The sequence below is a fragment of the Crinia signifera genome, chromosome 3 (genome assembly GCF_055691185.1).
Source record: "Crinia signifera chromosome 3, ASM5569118v1, whole genome shotgun sequence".
In the NCBI taxonomy this organism is placed as follows: Eukaryota; Metazoa; Chordata; class Amphibia; order Anura; family Myobatrachidae; genus Crinia; species Crinia signifera.
Window position 1 is genome coordinate 227,905,582 of NC_139219.1, and position 16,848 is coordinate 227,922,429.

General features: G+C 38.4%; 1 protein-coding gene across 1 annotated transcript in view; it reads left to right on the forward strand.

The window, feature by feature from the left end:
- Nucleotides 1-16,848, forward strand: part of LOC146062972 (uncharacterized) — a 55,134-nt gene that overhangs the window by 8,217 nt on the left and 30,069 nt on the right. Inside the window, exons 9-18 of the mRNA XM_083174981.1 lie at nt 1,362-1,631; nt 1,833-10,592; nt 11,532-12,130; nt 12,220-12,793; nt 13,044-13,243; nt 13,329-13,709; nt 14,109-14,392; nt 14,704-14,975; nt 15,846-15,953; nt 16,468-16,752. Coding sequence (XP_083031107.1) covers nt 1,362-1,631; nt 1,833-10,592; nt 11,532-12,130; nt 12,220-12,793; nt 13,044-13,243; nt 13,329-13,709; nt 14,109-14,392; nt 14,704-14,975; nt 15,846-15,953; nt 16,468-16,752 — 11,733 coding nt within the window. The remainder of the gene's footprint in view (nt 1-1,361; nt 1,632-1,832; nt 10,593-11,531; nt 12,131-12,219; nt 12,794-13,043; nt 13,244-13,328; nt 13,710-14,108; nt 14,393-14,703; nt 14,976-15,845; nt 15,954-16,467; nt 16,753-16,848) is intronic.

A 16,848-nucleotide genomic window follows, 5' to 3' on the forward strand; every position in this document is an offset into this window, starting at 1 on the left:
GTCAAAGCTTTATAGTGTATATACACTCACCATGGTAAGAACTCCTTCTTCTTCCACCAAATATTTTACTATTCTACAGTCATTACTTCCAACATTATTGTCACATCTGTTGCTAACATCGAAGTGCGACTGTTTCTTTTTTTTAATTGTGCATGTTGTTACTTATGCCTGAATTTATCTGCATGGTTAATTTCTATGTGATGGTTACCAAGAAGTAATTTAAAACATTGCTGCATGACATAATGATGCAATTTATATTTCATTTAATATTTTCCATAAAAATGTATATTTTATAATTGTATATTCAATTCAAGACAACTTCTTCCTTGGGTTGCATAATAACTGATTAAGAGGTAAATGTAAAGATGGGAGATCTTTTGGAGTTATAATGTTGCCCATAGCAACCAATCAGATCCTATAGTACTTATTATTTATTTAGCACCTTCATTAAAATAATAAATATAATCTGATTGGTTGCTATGTGCAATATGCTGTCTCCAATAGAACTCCCATTTTAGTAAATTACCCATTAGGCTAAGACAACACAGGTGTTTCTCTTATTGCACTAATATTTCATGGACTATTTTAGTCTTTCATCTGATCAATCAGTGGTAGATTTATTAAGCTCAGTGAAGTGATAAAGTGTCTGGTCTTTATCACGGTAAGCTCCTATCTGACGTTTTTAAACCAAGCCTGTAACTTCACAGTTAGGAGGTGATTGGCCGGTGATAAAGTACGAGCCACATTATCACTTCACCGAGCTTAATAAATCTGCCCCTCAGTATCTAAAAGACTAAAAGAACCCCATGATAGCTTCTATACCTCCTATTTGTTTTTTTCACTTAGACTATCCCGTGTTGTCCTAGCAAAAATCAATTTACTCAGTTCCGTGTACATTCTTGTACACCATTAGGTGGAAAATAATTTATGTTCCCATATGTTCTATACATATGTATCTGTATGTTCCCTCCTTCAACATTCAAATAAAAATGTTACCACAGTTTTGCTACAAGTTTGTTTTTTAAATCAATGATGTTCTTGATACGTTTCATGTTTTTCACAGGCATCCATCTATTATAATAATCACATAAAATTAATGACATAAATGAAGTGGTACAAAACCTTTTTGTCCGATATACAATAGCTGCCCACCCATGACACACATGCATTTCACATGCATCACACATGCGTCACACAAAAAACATGGAAAAAACACAATGAAACACATGATATACACATACATGATATGCATTAATTTCACTATCAAATTCCACAAACCTCACACTCGTTCAATTGTGAGGAATTTTATTTTACTAATTTGTTGATAAACTACAATGCTTGAACCATTATTACACTTTTAGGTACCGCAAGTACTTCTTTAGGAAATACTGAAATTACTTCTCCTGGACATACAGCTCCTTCTACATTGGGAAATTTTACAACTTCAGTTCCTACAAGTATCATTGATTCAACATCTGCAATGTACACAATCACCTCAAAGATAACAACAGCGCTTGTGTCAGAAACCGCACCTGGTTCAACAACTGTCATGCCTCTAGGATCTTCAACTAGTTTAACAACCGGCAATACACCAACAACTAGCTCAAGAATATCAAATGATCCTATTTCAAGTACTACAACTGATTCCACAGTTGAAAGCAAAAGAACAACTACTGCACATAAAACCGATGATACTACTGCTGCTGCTACTACTACTACTACTACTACTACTACTACTACTACTACAAAAACTACTACTACTAATACTAATGCGTCAGAAGCTTTTACAAGAGAAACATCTACACCAGAGACTCTAAATACTCTTAGTACAGGTAGAACAGAATCTACGAAAACCACAAATGTGATCCTTACAGAACCTTTAACTAGTTTAATACCTGTCACCACACCAACAACTAGTTCAGGAAGAGTTACTACTTTAGTATCAACAACGGAATCCATACCTTCTATTACAAAACCAACTACAGGTATAACTGACTCTACAAGAACAGAGACTACCGTGAGCTCTACTGTCACTATTCCTGAAACTACAACTAGTGTGACATCCAGCTCTACATCTTCAACTACTTCAGGGGACACAACTGTATCTAAATCTCATACAACATCTGCACAAACAACTGTTTCTACACCTGAAACATCGGCATCTACTTCAGAGAAAACAGAGACTCCAGTGACATCAACTGCCACCAGTCCAGAACACACAACTAGTTTGGCTGCTGACTCTACAACTGCTACTTCTACAAGAATACCAACTACAAAATATACTACTGCAAGATTGACTGATTCTACAACTTCTTTTGTGTCAGAAGCTTTAACAGTTGCTACAAGTCAATCCACATCAGGGTCTACTACAGTATCCACTTCTAGTGCTCCAACAAGTAGTCTTTCATCGACACCTACCTCTACTACTACTACTACACCAGATTCTTCTACTGGCTCTACAACTCAGACAACTTCACGGCATTCAACAACTGTATCTACATCTGAAACATCAACTTCCTCTACTTCAGTGAAACCAGTAACCACAACAGTTGCCACTCCAGAACTTACAACTAGTATGACATCTGGCTCTGCATCTTCTACTACCTCAAGAATATTAACTGATACTACACCAACATATACAACTGATTCCTCAACCGACTCTTCAAGAACAGAGACTACAGTGAGCACTACCATCAGTATTCCTGAAACTACAGCTAGTGTGACATCCAGCTCTACATCTTCTACTACTTCAGGGGACACAACTGTTTCTAAATCTCAGACAACATATGCACAAACAACTGTTTCTACACCTGATTTATCAACATCTGCTTCAGAGAAAACAGAGACTCCAGTGTCCACAACTGCTATTAGTTCACAACATACAACTAGTTTAGCAGCTGACTCTACACCTGCTACTTCTACAAGAATATCAACAGATACAACTTCAGGGGTTTCAACTGATTCCACACCTGAAACTACGAAACATACTACTGCAAGATTGACTGATTCTACTACTTCTATTGTATCAGAAGCTTTAACAGTTGCTTCAAGTCAATCCACATCAGGGTCTACTACAGTATCCACTTCTAGTGCTCCAACAAGTACTCTTTCATTGACACCTACCTCTACAACTACTACACCAGATTCTTCTACTGGTTCTACAACTCAGACAACTTCACGGCATTCAACAACTGTATCTACATCTGAAACATCAACTGCCTCTACTTCAGTGAAACCAGTAACCACAACAGTTGCTACTCCAGAACTTACAACTATTATGACATCTGGCTCTGCATATTATACTACCTCAAGAATATTAACTGATACTACACCCACATATACAACTGATTCCTCAACCGACTCTTCAAGAACAGAGACTTTATTGAGCACTACCGTTACTATTCCCGAAACTACAGCTAGTGTGACATCCAGATCTACATCTTCAACTACTTCAGGGGACACAACTGTTTCTAAATCTCATACAACATCTGCACAAACAACTGTTTCTATGTCTGAAACATCGACATCTATTTCAGAGAAAACAGAGACTCCAGTTTCCACAACTGCTATCAGTTCACAACCTACAACTAGTTTAGCAGCTGACACTACAACTGATACTTCTACAAGAATATCAACTGGTACAACTTCAGGGGTTTCAACTGATTCCACACCTGAAACTACGAAACATATTACTGCAAGACTGACTGATTCTACTACTTCTATTGTATCAGAAGCTTTAACAGTTGCTTCAAGTCAATCCACATCAGGGTCTACTACAGTATCCACTTCTAGTGCTCCAACAAGTACTCTTTCATTGACACCTACCTCTACAACTACTACACCAGATTCTTCTACTGGTTCTACAACTCAGACAACTTCACGGCATTCAACAACTGTATCTACATCTGAAACATCAACTGCCTCTACTTCAGTGAAACCAGTAACCACAAAAGTTGCTACTCCAGAACTTACAACTATTATGACATCTGGCTCTGCATCTTCTACTACCTCAAGAATATTAACTGATACTACACCCACATATACAACTGATTCCTCAACCGACTCTTCAAGAACAGAGACTTTATTGAGCACTACCGTTACTATTCCCGAAACTACAGCTAGTGTGACATCCAGATCTACATCTTCAACTACTTCAGGGGACACAACTGTTTCTAAATCTCATACAACATCTGCACAAAAAACTGTTTCTATGCCTGAAACATCGACATCTATTTCAGAGAAAACAGAGACTCCAGTTTCCACAACTGCTATCAGTTCACAACCTACAACTAGTTTAGCAGCTGACACTACAACTCCTACCTCTACAAGAATATCAACTGATACAACTTCAGGGGTTTCAACTGATTCCACACCTGAAACTACGAAACATATTACTGCAAGACTGACTGATTCTACTACTTCTATTGTATCAGAAGCTTTGACAGTTGCTACAAGTCAATCCACATCAGGGTCTACTACAGTATCCACTTCTAGTGCTCTAACAAGTACTCTTTCATTGACAACTACCTCTTCTTCTTCACCAGATTCTTCTACTGGTTCTACAACACAGACAACTTCACGGCATTCAACAACTGTATCTACATCTGACACATCAACTGCCTCTACTTCAGTGAAACCAGTAACCACAACAGTTGCCACTCCAGAACTTACAACTAGTATGACATCTGGCTCTGCATCTTCTACTAACTCAAGAATATTAACTGATACTACACCAACATATACAACTGATTACTCAACTGACTCTTCAAGAACAGAGACGCCAGTAAGCACTACTGTCACTATTCCTGAAACTACAGCTAGTGTGACGTCCAGCTCTACATCTTCATCTACTTCAGGGGACACAACTGTTTCTAAATCTCATACAACATCTGCACAAACAACTGTTTCTACATCTGATTTATCAACATCTACTTCAGAGAAAACAGAGACTCCAGTGTCCACCACTGCCATCAGTTCACACCATACAACTAGTTTAGCAGCTGACTCTACAACTGCTACTTCTACAAGAATATCAACTGATACAACTTCAGGGGTTTCAACTGATTCCACACATGAAACTACAATACATACTACTGCAAGATTGACTGATTCTACTACTTCTATTGTGTCAGAAGCTTTAACAGTTGCTACAAGTCAATCCACATCAGGGTCTACTACAGTATCCACTTCTAGTGCTCCAACAAGTACTCTTTTATTGACAACTACCTCTACTACTTCACCAGATTCTTCTACTGGTTCTACAACACAGACAACTTCACGGCATTCAACAACTGTATCTACATCTGAAACATCAACTTCCTCTACTTCAATGAAACCAGTAACCACAACAGTTGTTACTCCAGAACTTACAACTAGTATGACATCTGGCTCTGCATCTTCTACTACCTCAAGAATATTAACTGATACTACACCAACATATACAACTGATTCCTCAACCGACTCTTCAAGAACAGAGACTAGAGTGAGCACTACTGTCACTATTCCTGAAACTACAACTAGTGTGACATTCAGATCTACATCTTCAACTACTTCAGGGGACACAACTGTTTCTAAATCTCATACAACATCTGCACAAACATCTATTTATACACCTGATTTATCAACATCTACTTCAGAGAAAACAGAGACTCCAGTTTCCACAACTGCTATCAGTTCACAACCTACAACTAGTTTAGCAGCTGACACTACAACTGCTACTTCTACAAGAATATCAACTGATACAACTTCAGGGGTTTCAACTGATTCCACACCTGAAACTACGAAACATATTACTGCAAGATTGACTGATTCTACTACTTCTAGTGTGTCAGAAGCTTTAACAGCTGCTACAAGTCAATCCACATTAGGGTCTACTACAGTATCCACTTCTAGTGCTCCAACAAGTACTCTTTCATTGACAACTACCTCTACTACTACTTCACCCGATTCTTCTTCCAGTTTTACAACACAGACAACTTCACGGCATTCAACAACTGTATCTACATCTGAAACATCAACTGCCTATACTTCAGTGAAACCAGTAACCACATCAGTTGCCACTCCAGAACTTACAACTAGTATAACATCTGGCTCTGCATCTTCTACTACCTCAAGAATATTAACTGACACTACACCAACATATACAACTGATTCCTCAACCGACTCTTCAAGAACAGAGACTACAGTGAGCACTACTGTCACTATTCCTGAAACTACAGCTAGTTTTACATCCAGCTCAACATCTTCAACTACTTCAGGGGACACAACTGTATCTAAATCTCATACAACATCTGCACAAACAACTGTTTCTACACCTGAAGCATCAACATCTACTTCAGAGAAAACAGAGACTCCAGACACATCAACTGTCATCAGTCCAGAACATACAACTAGATTGGCAGCTGACTCTACAACTGCTACTTCTACAAGATTATCAACCGATACAAGTTCAGGGGTTTCAACTGATTCCACACCTGAAACTACAAAACATAATACTGCAAGATTGACTGATTCTACTACTTCTATTGTATCAGAAGCTTTAACTGTTGCTACAAGTCAATCCACATCAGGGTCTACTACAGTATCCACTTCTAGTGCTCCAACAAGTACTCTTTCATTGACAACTACCTCTACTACTTCACTAAATTCTTCTATTGGTTCTACAACACAGACAATTTCACAGCATTCAACAACTATATCTACATCTGAAACATCAACTTCCTCTACTTCAGTGAATCCAGTAACCACAACAGTTGCCACTCCAGAACTTACAACTAGTATGACATCTGGCTCTGCATCTTCTACTACCTCAAGAATATTAACTGATACTACACCCACATATACAACTGATTCCTCAACCGACTCTTCAAGAACAGAGACTACAGTGAGCACTAGTGTCACTATTCCTGAAACTACAGCTAGTGTTACATCCAGCTCAACATCTTCAACTACTTCAGGGGACACAACTGTATCTAAATCTCATACAACATCTGCACAAACAACTGTTTCTACACCTGAAGCATCAACATCTACTTTAGAGAAAACAGAGACTCCAGAGTCATCAACTGTCATCAGTCCAGAACATACAACTAGTTTGGCAGCTGACTCTACAACTGCTGCTTCTACAAGAATATCAACTGATACAACTTCAGAGGTTTCAATTGATTCCACACCTGAAACTACAAAATATACTACTGCAAGATTGACTGATTCTACTACTTCTATTGTGTCGGAAGCTTTAACAGTTGCTACAAGTCAATCCACATCAGGGTCTACTACAGTATCCACTTCTAGTGCTCCAACAAGTACTCTCTCATTGACAACTACCTCTACTACTTCACTAGATTCTTCTATTGGTTCTACAACACAGACAATTTCACAGCATTCAACAACTATATCTACATCTGAAACATCAACTTCCTCTACTTCAGTGAAACCAATAACCACAACAGTTGCCACTCCAGAACTTACAACTAGTATGACATCTGGCTCTGCATCTTCTACTACCTCAAGAATATTAACTGATACTACACCCACATATACAACTGATTCCTCAACCGACTCTTCAAGAACAGAGACTACAGTGAGCACTACTGTCACTATTCCTGAAACTACAGCTAGTGTTACATCCAGCTCAACATCTTCAACTACTTCAGGGGACACAACTGTTTCTAAATCTCATATAACATCTGCACAAACAACTGTTTATACACCTAAAACATCGACATCTACTTCAGAGAAAACAGAGACTCCAGTGACATCAACTGTCATCAGTCCAGAACATACTACTAGTTTGGCAGCTGACTCTACAACTGCTACTTCTACAAGAATATCAACTGATACAACTTCAGAGGTTTCAATGGATTCCACACCTGAAACTACAAAATATACTGCTGCAAGATTGACTGATTCTACTACTTCTATTGTGTCAGAAACTTTAACCGTTGCTACAAGTCAATCCACATCAGGGTCTACTACAGTATCCACTTCTAGTGCTCCAGCAAGTACTCTTTCATTGACAACTACCTCTACTACTACTACTACACCAGATTCTTCTACTGGTTCTACAACACAGACAATTTCACAGCATTCAACAACTGTATCTACATCTGAAACATCAACTGCCTCTTCTTCAGTGAAACCAGTAACCACAACAGTTGCCACTCCAGAACTTACAACTAGTTTGACATCTGGCTCTGCATCTTCTACTACCTCAAGAATATTAACTGATACTACACCAAAGTATACAACTGATTCCTTAACCGACTCTTCAAGAACAGAGACTACAGTAAGCACTTCTGTCACTATTCCTGAAACTATAGCTAGTGTTACATCCAGCTCAACATCTTCAACTACTTCAGGGGACACAACTGTTTCTAAATCTCATTCAACATCTGCACAAACAACTGTTTCTACACCTGAATCATCGACATCTACTTCAGAGAAAACAGAGACTCCAGTGACATCAACTGTCATCAGTCCAGAACATACAACTAGTTTGGCAGCTGACTCTACAACTGCTACTTCTACAAAAATATCAACTGGTACAACATCAGAGGTTTCAGTTGATTCCACACCTGAAACTACAAAATATACTACTGCAAGATTGACTGATTCTACTACTACTACTATTGTGTCAGAAGCTTTAACAGTTGCTACAAGTCAATCTACATCAGGGTCTACTACAGTATCCACTTCTAGTGCTCCAACAAGTACTCTTTCATTGACAACTACCTCTACTACTACTACACCAGATTCTTCTACTGGTTCTACAGCACAGACAACTTCAAGGCATTCAACAACTGTATCTACATCTGAAACATCAGCTGCCTCTACTTCAGTGAAACCAATAACCACATCAGTTGCCACTCCAGAACTTACAACTAGTATAACATCTGGCTTTGCATCATCTACTACCACAAGAATTTTAACTGATACCACACCAACATATACAACTGATTCCTCAATCGACTCTTCAAGAACAGAGACTAGAGTGAGCACTACTGTCACTATTCCTGAAACTACAGCTAGTGTTATATCCAGCTCAACATCTTCAACTACTTCAAGGGACACAACTGTTTCTAAATCTCATACAACATCTGCACAAACAACTGTTTCTACACCTAAAGCATCAACATCTACTTCAGAGAAAACAGAGACTCTAGTGACATCAACTGTCATCAGTCCAGAACATACAACTAGTTTGGCAGCTGACTCTACAACTGCTACAATAATATCAACCGATACAAGTTCAGGGGTTTCAACTGATTCCACACCTGAAACTACAAAACATACTACTGCAATATTGACTGATTCTACTACTTCTATTGTGTCAGAAGCTTTAACAGTTGCTACAAGTCAATCCTCATCAGGGTCTACTACAGTATCCACTTCTAGTGCTCCAACAAGTACTCTTTCATTGACAACTACCTCTACTACTACTACACCAGATTCTTCTACTGGTTCTACAGCACAGACAACTTCAAGGCATTCAACAACTGTATCTACATCTGAAACATCAGCTGCCTCTACTTCAGTGAAACCAGTAACCACATCAGTTGCCACTCCAGAACTTACAACTAGTATAACATCTGGCTTTGCATCATCTACTACCACAAGAATTTTAACTGATACCACACCAACATATACAACTGATTCCTCAATCGACTCTTCAAGAACAGAGACTAGAGTGAGCACTACTGTCACTATTCCTGAAACTACAGCTAGTGTTATATCCAGCTCAACATCTTCAACTACTTCAAGGGACACAACTGTATCTAAATCTCATACAACATCTGCACAAACAACTGTTTCTACACTTGACGCATCAACATCTACTTCAGAGAAAACAGAGACTCTAGTGACATCAACTGTCATCAGTCCAGAACATACAACTAGTTTGGCAGCTGACTCTACAACTGCTACAATAATATCAACCGATACAAGTTCAGGGGTTTCAACTGATTCCACACCTGAAACTACAAAACATACTACTGCAATATTGACTGATTCTACTACTTCTATTGTGTCAGAAGCTTTAACAGTTGCTACAAGTCAATCCACATCAGGGTCTACTACAGTATCCACTTCTAGTGGTCCAACAAGTACTCTTTCATTGACAACTACCTCTACTACTTCTACACCAGATTCTTCTACTTCTGAAATAGCAGCCTCTACTTCAGTGAAAACAGTGACCACAACTATTGCCACTCCAGAACTTACAACTACTATGACATCTGACTCTTCATCTACTACCTCAAGAATATCAACTGATACTACTTCAGTATATACAACTGGCAATTTAAGAACTACTACAGCAGAAACTAAAATTACTTCAACATCTGGATCATCACCTTCTCCCTATTCAACCATATCAACGTATACTAATACAGAAGCTACAAATGATTCTTCATATGAAACATCAGCTATTCCTTCTTCAGTAACCACAACTGTCATCACTCCAGACCATACAACAATTATGACATCTGGTTCTACATCTGATTCGTCTTTAAGCATATCTACATTATCAACCATAACGTCAACCATTTCCCAGACCACAGAACTCCTTTCTACGTCTAAGCCAACGACTACAGGTATTACTACTTCCGTACATACAAATTGCTTTACAGGTGAAGACATATTTTCCACAACTCATATCACTCCAATGTCTACAGTACATGCGGGTACTATAGGTAGGTCCAATTTTATCTTCATAGGTACAGTAGGAGCCCATATTATCTATCTTCTTTAGCCCATGGCTCAGCATGGCAAGCCATGGCTATCCTATTGTTCTCAGCTGCTATACAATACATAGAACTAGAGTAGGGGATTAGCAGAGTAATCCAATTACTCACTTAATTTTATTATAGGGATAGATGACAGTGGCTCCATCTGTATATGTGCTGGTGATATAGATGCTTTTTGTGTATTTGCTAGTTGCCAATAGAGACTAATCTTGACTATTGTTTAACAATTTGTTTTTATTTTGTTTTTTACTTACCTAGTTGTGTTCTAAAACTCTTTTTATTATCAATGCATTTTATAATCCCCTCTTTCTGTAAATGGGTTGTTTAATATATCTGAAAAGGTGAAGTAATGTCCATTCACTCTAACCTGCTATTTTAAATCCAAAATTGCTACTCTCTAACATCTTATTAAAAAAATAGAAATACTGCTCCCTTTAGTGTTATTTAATTTCATGAGGCTGTGTCACTAAAATCTACGAACACCCTGCCCATAATAGATACAGTATATCTGCCTTCCATAATACATATGTTTTAAGTTCTAAGTTAAATGAGGACAGTGATGACATAAGGGGTAAAACTGAGCTGCTATGCTTTTCCATTGAAACTCAATACAGTAACTGTTACTTGTGGCTAACAAAATGTGATGACAACGTCTGCCCCATCTTTAAAAAGCTAGTCTTGTCATGATGTAGCTAGGCAAAGCCAAGTAGAACAAGATACTAAAACAGGCTGTTTGACTAAATTTCAGAATATACAAGAATAAACATGTTCTGTATTCTTTTGCAGTCCTTTCGTGCCCACCAAACAGTCACTATGAGCAATGTGGAACAGCCTGTCCACCTACCTGCGCCAATCCAAAACCTCCATCCCCCTGTGACCTTCCATGCACTGAGTCCTGCATCTGTGATGAAGGATACATACTCTATGACACAAAGTGTGTTCCAACTGACAAGTGTGGGTGTTGGGAAGATGATAAGCATTATGATGTGGGCTCCGAGTTCTGGACTGATGATACTTGCTCTACAAAATGCAAATGCCTCTCACCAGGAAGTGCTTTAAACTGTAGCTCTGAGCGTTGCCCCAGTAACCAGTATTGTGGAATAACAAATGGAGTTCCGGGCTGTAATTACTTCACATTTGCTGTTTGTAGGATTCATAATGATCCTCATTATGACTCTTTTGACAGAGTCAATCATGATTTCATGGGTCTATGCACATACACTGTAGCAAAAGTATGCAACAGTTCTTCTTCCCAATATTACTTCAACATAGAAGCAAAGAATGAGCACCGTGGCGATCCCAAAGTATCTTATGTAAGGCATGTTCTTATCGAGGTTTATGGGCAAAAAGTCCAAATGATGAGAGATGAGCGGGATCGTGTTTTGGTGAGTAAAAACATTATACTGTTTCCTAGTTGATCATAGAACATCTTTATATTGATTTTAAATTACATTTCTTGATTTATATATCACAGGTCAATAAAATCTGGACTACACTCCCAGTAACCTTAGCTGAAGGTGCAGTGACAGTGAGCTGGACTGGAAAATATGTGATTCTGCAGACTGATTTCAGACTGAGTGTCACTTATGATGTAGATACGTCCGTGGACGTGAAAGTTCCCAGTACCTTTGCCGGACTGATCTGTGGAATGTGCGGCAACTTTAATGGGCGCAAATCAGATGATTTCATGATGCCTAATGGAGAACTAGCACAGACCTCTGAAGAACTTGGACAGAGCTGGATGGTAGAAGATAATGATCCACTTTGTAATCCTGAGGATCCTGAGCCATCGCCTCCTCCAACTTGCCTGCCGGAGACTGAGGATCTATATAAAAGTGATGCATTCTGCGGTCTACTGATTAGTAAGAACGGCCCTTTCCATGCATGTAATTCTGTCATAAATCCTGGGGGATTCTTTGACAGTTGTCTCTTTGACATGTGTGCTCTTAATGGAGATGAACCAACTCTGTGCAGCTTATTATCCGCTTATGCTGATGCTTGTCAGAAAGAAGGTATAACTGTTATCTGGAGAAACAGCACCTTCTGCAGTGAGTATTATATTATAATTTTATTTCTATTAGCACTTTCTCATGTAAAAGATTTCTGGTTGTTTGATTATTTTTTGGTATTGTATTGTTTTGTGACAGTTGAAATATATCCCACATATTTTTTATAATTAGAGCATATTGCTTTACATTCATGTCTCCAATTGGCTTCAAATAAACAGATAAAGTATCAAAAGTTTTACCAGATACATGATACAATTGTTGTTCAATTTACCGAACTCTCTGATTTTAGCACCTAAATGCCCGGACAATAGTCACTTTAGCACGTGTGCATCTGGCTGTCCTGCAACATGTGTGGAGCCCACCATCCAAGAGAACTGTAGTATTCCATGCACAGAAGGCTGTGAATGTGATGGCGGTTACGTCATCAGTGGTGGAACTTGTGTTCCTGAAGAACATTGTGGCTGTTCGTACAATGACATTTACTATAAAGTAAGTAGACAACAAATAGTTTTCAGATTAACAATCTAAACTAAAATTATTATTATTAACTTTACTATGTGTTGTCTTTTTACAGGAAGGAGAGGAATTCTTGCAAGACAACTGTGAGAGTAGCTGTGTATGTCTCGGTAACAACAATGTGTACTGTAGCCCTATATCCTGTGCAGCAGATGAAATATGCAAGGTTCAAGATGGACTGTTAGGCTGCTATCCACCAAGCACAGCAATCTGCCACATTTATGGAGACCCCCATTACACCACATTTGATGGTACAGTCCACCACTTCCAGGGAGCTTGCACCTACACTGTGACTGAGACATGTGCTAACACATCGCACAGCTTTAGCGTCACCACACGCAATGAACACAGGGGGAGCCCAAGCTGGACTGCCATTAATTCAGTCACCCTCACTGTGGATGAAATAGAGATCTTCATTGGAAAGAACAATATTGTACAGGTACGTATGTATGAAAATGTGGGATAAAATCCTGATGCCATTTGTAGCAGGTTTGATTGCTATCTCCATGTATTGTTAGCATGAGATGTTAGACTTTCAGGTCCTTCTTTTGAGAGCAGGAGTAATAATATAAATAGCCCTTTAGTTAAAAGACCAAGTGTATGTAGATTTTTTAAGACAAGTCAATGCCTTTTTAATCATATTAAAATGAATTATTGTCTACACACATTATGGCACCACAATTAATATTCAGTATATTATTATGCTACTGTAAATACTTGAAGTTTGGAAATAATACCATAGCAGGTGTGTGCGTATCTTGTGATGACGATTCCATACCTTAATTGTCTACTACTGTATTATATATCTAACATTATGTTCTCATAATTTCTTTTTCAGGTCAACAATGTTACTGTTATTCCACCTGCTAATGTTTCTGACATAATCATTACACGAAGTGGCCAGTATGTTATTGTTAGTACGAACTTTGGCCTTGAGCTTCAGTTTAATGGGGATCATGAGCTATTTGTTAGAGTGAAGGAGAATTACAAAGATTTATTATGTGGCTTGTGTGGCACCTACAATGATGACCGTCTTGATGACTTAATGAAACCTGATGGCAGCATTGTAACTGATGTCAATGACTTTGGAAACAGTTGGAGAGTCCCAGATGAGGGTTGGCCGTAAGTATCAGTGTTCTTAAGAAGCTGCACCGTATTTTAACTGAAAATCGGTATAATTATTAGATGTACCTTGATTGGGTTATTTTATGTACTGTAAGTGGCCTTTTGAATAAAAATCAATAACAATTTAACTGGGGTTGCTTTGTTTTCATATGGATCAACACAGCTAAAATGTAATACATTGCACTAATGCAGTTTAAACTTTTATAATTTACTAAATATGTATTATAATTATGTAATAGGTTCCAGTAAGTTGCTGTATTTTATTATGAATAACTGTTTGCTAACTATTATATGTATTTATTCTTTAGATGTGATTCTACTCCTCCGCCTCCACAAGTCTGCCCTCCCTCCATACTGCAAGAGGCTACACAGAAATGTTGGATCATTAGACAAAATAATGGCCCATTTAGACTTTGCCATCCTTATATCCGCCCGCACCAGTATTATGAGAGCTGCCTGTTTGACCAGTGTGTGACAGGTGGAAGTGATGATCTGCTCTGCTATGTCCTAGAGTCTTACGCCGCAGCTTGTGAAGCGCTGGGTGTTTCTTTGGGAGACTGGATAAATAATACTATTTGTGGTAAGTATTTTCTGATTGTAGCTTTGTTTGTGTCTTTCTTCTTTAGGGGGGTATTCAATCTTCGGGTCACGGCAGACGAGCTTGCTCGCCTGCCGTGACCCAGTCCCGTTCTTGGTCAGCTCGACCGAGAACATGCAGGCAGGATTCAATGTCCCGCCTGCAGCGGGACGAGAAGGGGGCGTGGCCGCGAGTTGCGGCCGGGAAGTGACGAGATGCAGCCGGCAGCTCGTCACTTCCCGGCTGTTCTCGGCAGAACGAGCCCGACAGCTAGAGATGTCGGGCTCGTTCTGCCAGGAAACCCTGTTCAATGCTGTCGGGGAAGACAGCATTGAATAGGGCCCGTCGAGCATCTCCCCCACGGGAGATGCTCGACGGAGATTGAATATCCCCCTTAGTATTAGATTTAAATGATCTCCTACATCTACAGCTCCAGGAATTACAGTTCTGAATGTGTTTTGTGTGTTTTTAATGAGTAACTATTGTTACTATACTTGGGATGAACAATATAATCACATGATTATTATAATTTAAGGGACTCATTTATAAAACATAGTGGCAGATTTATCAATGATTGATATTCTTGTTATAACTCATTATAACTGATAAATGGTGTTCATAACTGACAGGAGCTGATTGGCACCATTTATCATTTATAGCCAAAGATAAAAATATCACTCGTTCATAAATCTGAATCTAAAAATTTTAGTGTTGCTTAGGAGTCTAGAAACATAATTTAAAAAATAATATTTGTAAAAAAATAAAATATTTGTGATGAAATAAAAATAGTTTTGCTGTCTATATTATTGTTTTCGTATGATCATAACACAGTAACCAGTTTTCAATTGTAATTTGACTTTAAATATCTCACAGATACAAACAGACCATCAACAACTCCAACAATGACCTCTACTTCTACATCTTCTGCTACTAGTTCAGTTCCAACAACGCTAACAACTACCACAGTTCCTACCACTCCAGGTACTGTGTGCAAATTAGCAGAAATCATTAAATAAATGTTGTGTGTCATTAATAATACCTATTCCTATTATAATTTGCATAAACTCAACATGCGCATGATTCTTATAATAATAATCATTATTATTATTATTATGCTTTTCTATTGCAAAAACATCTGTTACAGCACGCATGGCTACTGATTGTTAGCACAATACAGTATTCTGAGAGCCAGAAACCCCTCCACTGGCATCCACATCGCTGTTATCCGTATATATATCTAGGCTTGCTGCATTTATCCAGTAACAAGAAAAAAAAATCGAATATGATTACTGTAGCTTTGTAAAAAAAAACACAACTGATTTTTTTCAATTATTGCTCCTGTTTGATAATATAATTTGAGAAAGTAAAAACTATCATTTGTAGAATAAAAAATATCCATTCAGCACCTGTAATTGAGACAGATAAGTGTTTTTCTGTGTGTTTATAAAGCTTCTGCAAGGAAACTAAGCAATCTAGTTTTATTTTTCCCATTTAGATACAACTTCAGCTTTTACAACAAGAACTTCATCTAGGACTACAATCGCTACCAGTGCTACTACCAGAGCTACTACCAGTGCTACTACCGGAGCTACTACCAGTGCTACTACCAGAGCTACTACCGGTGCTACTACCAGTGCTACTACCAGAGCTACTACCGGTGCTACTACCAGTGCTACTACCGGTGCTAGTACCAGAGCTACTACCAGAGCTACTACCAGTGCTACTACCAGAGCTACTACCAGTGCTACTACCAGAGCTACAGCCACATTACAGCCTATAAGTAAGTGAGAGTAGCCAACAAAGAAAAAAATCTGCTTTTTTGTGTTTTTACTAGTTAATAGATTCTAGTGACCAGGATAAACAGTAGTTATTTTGT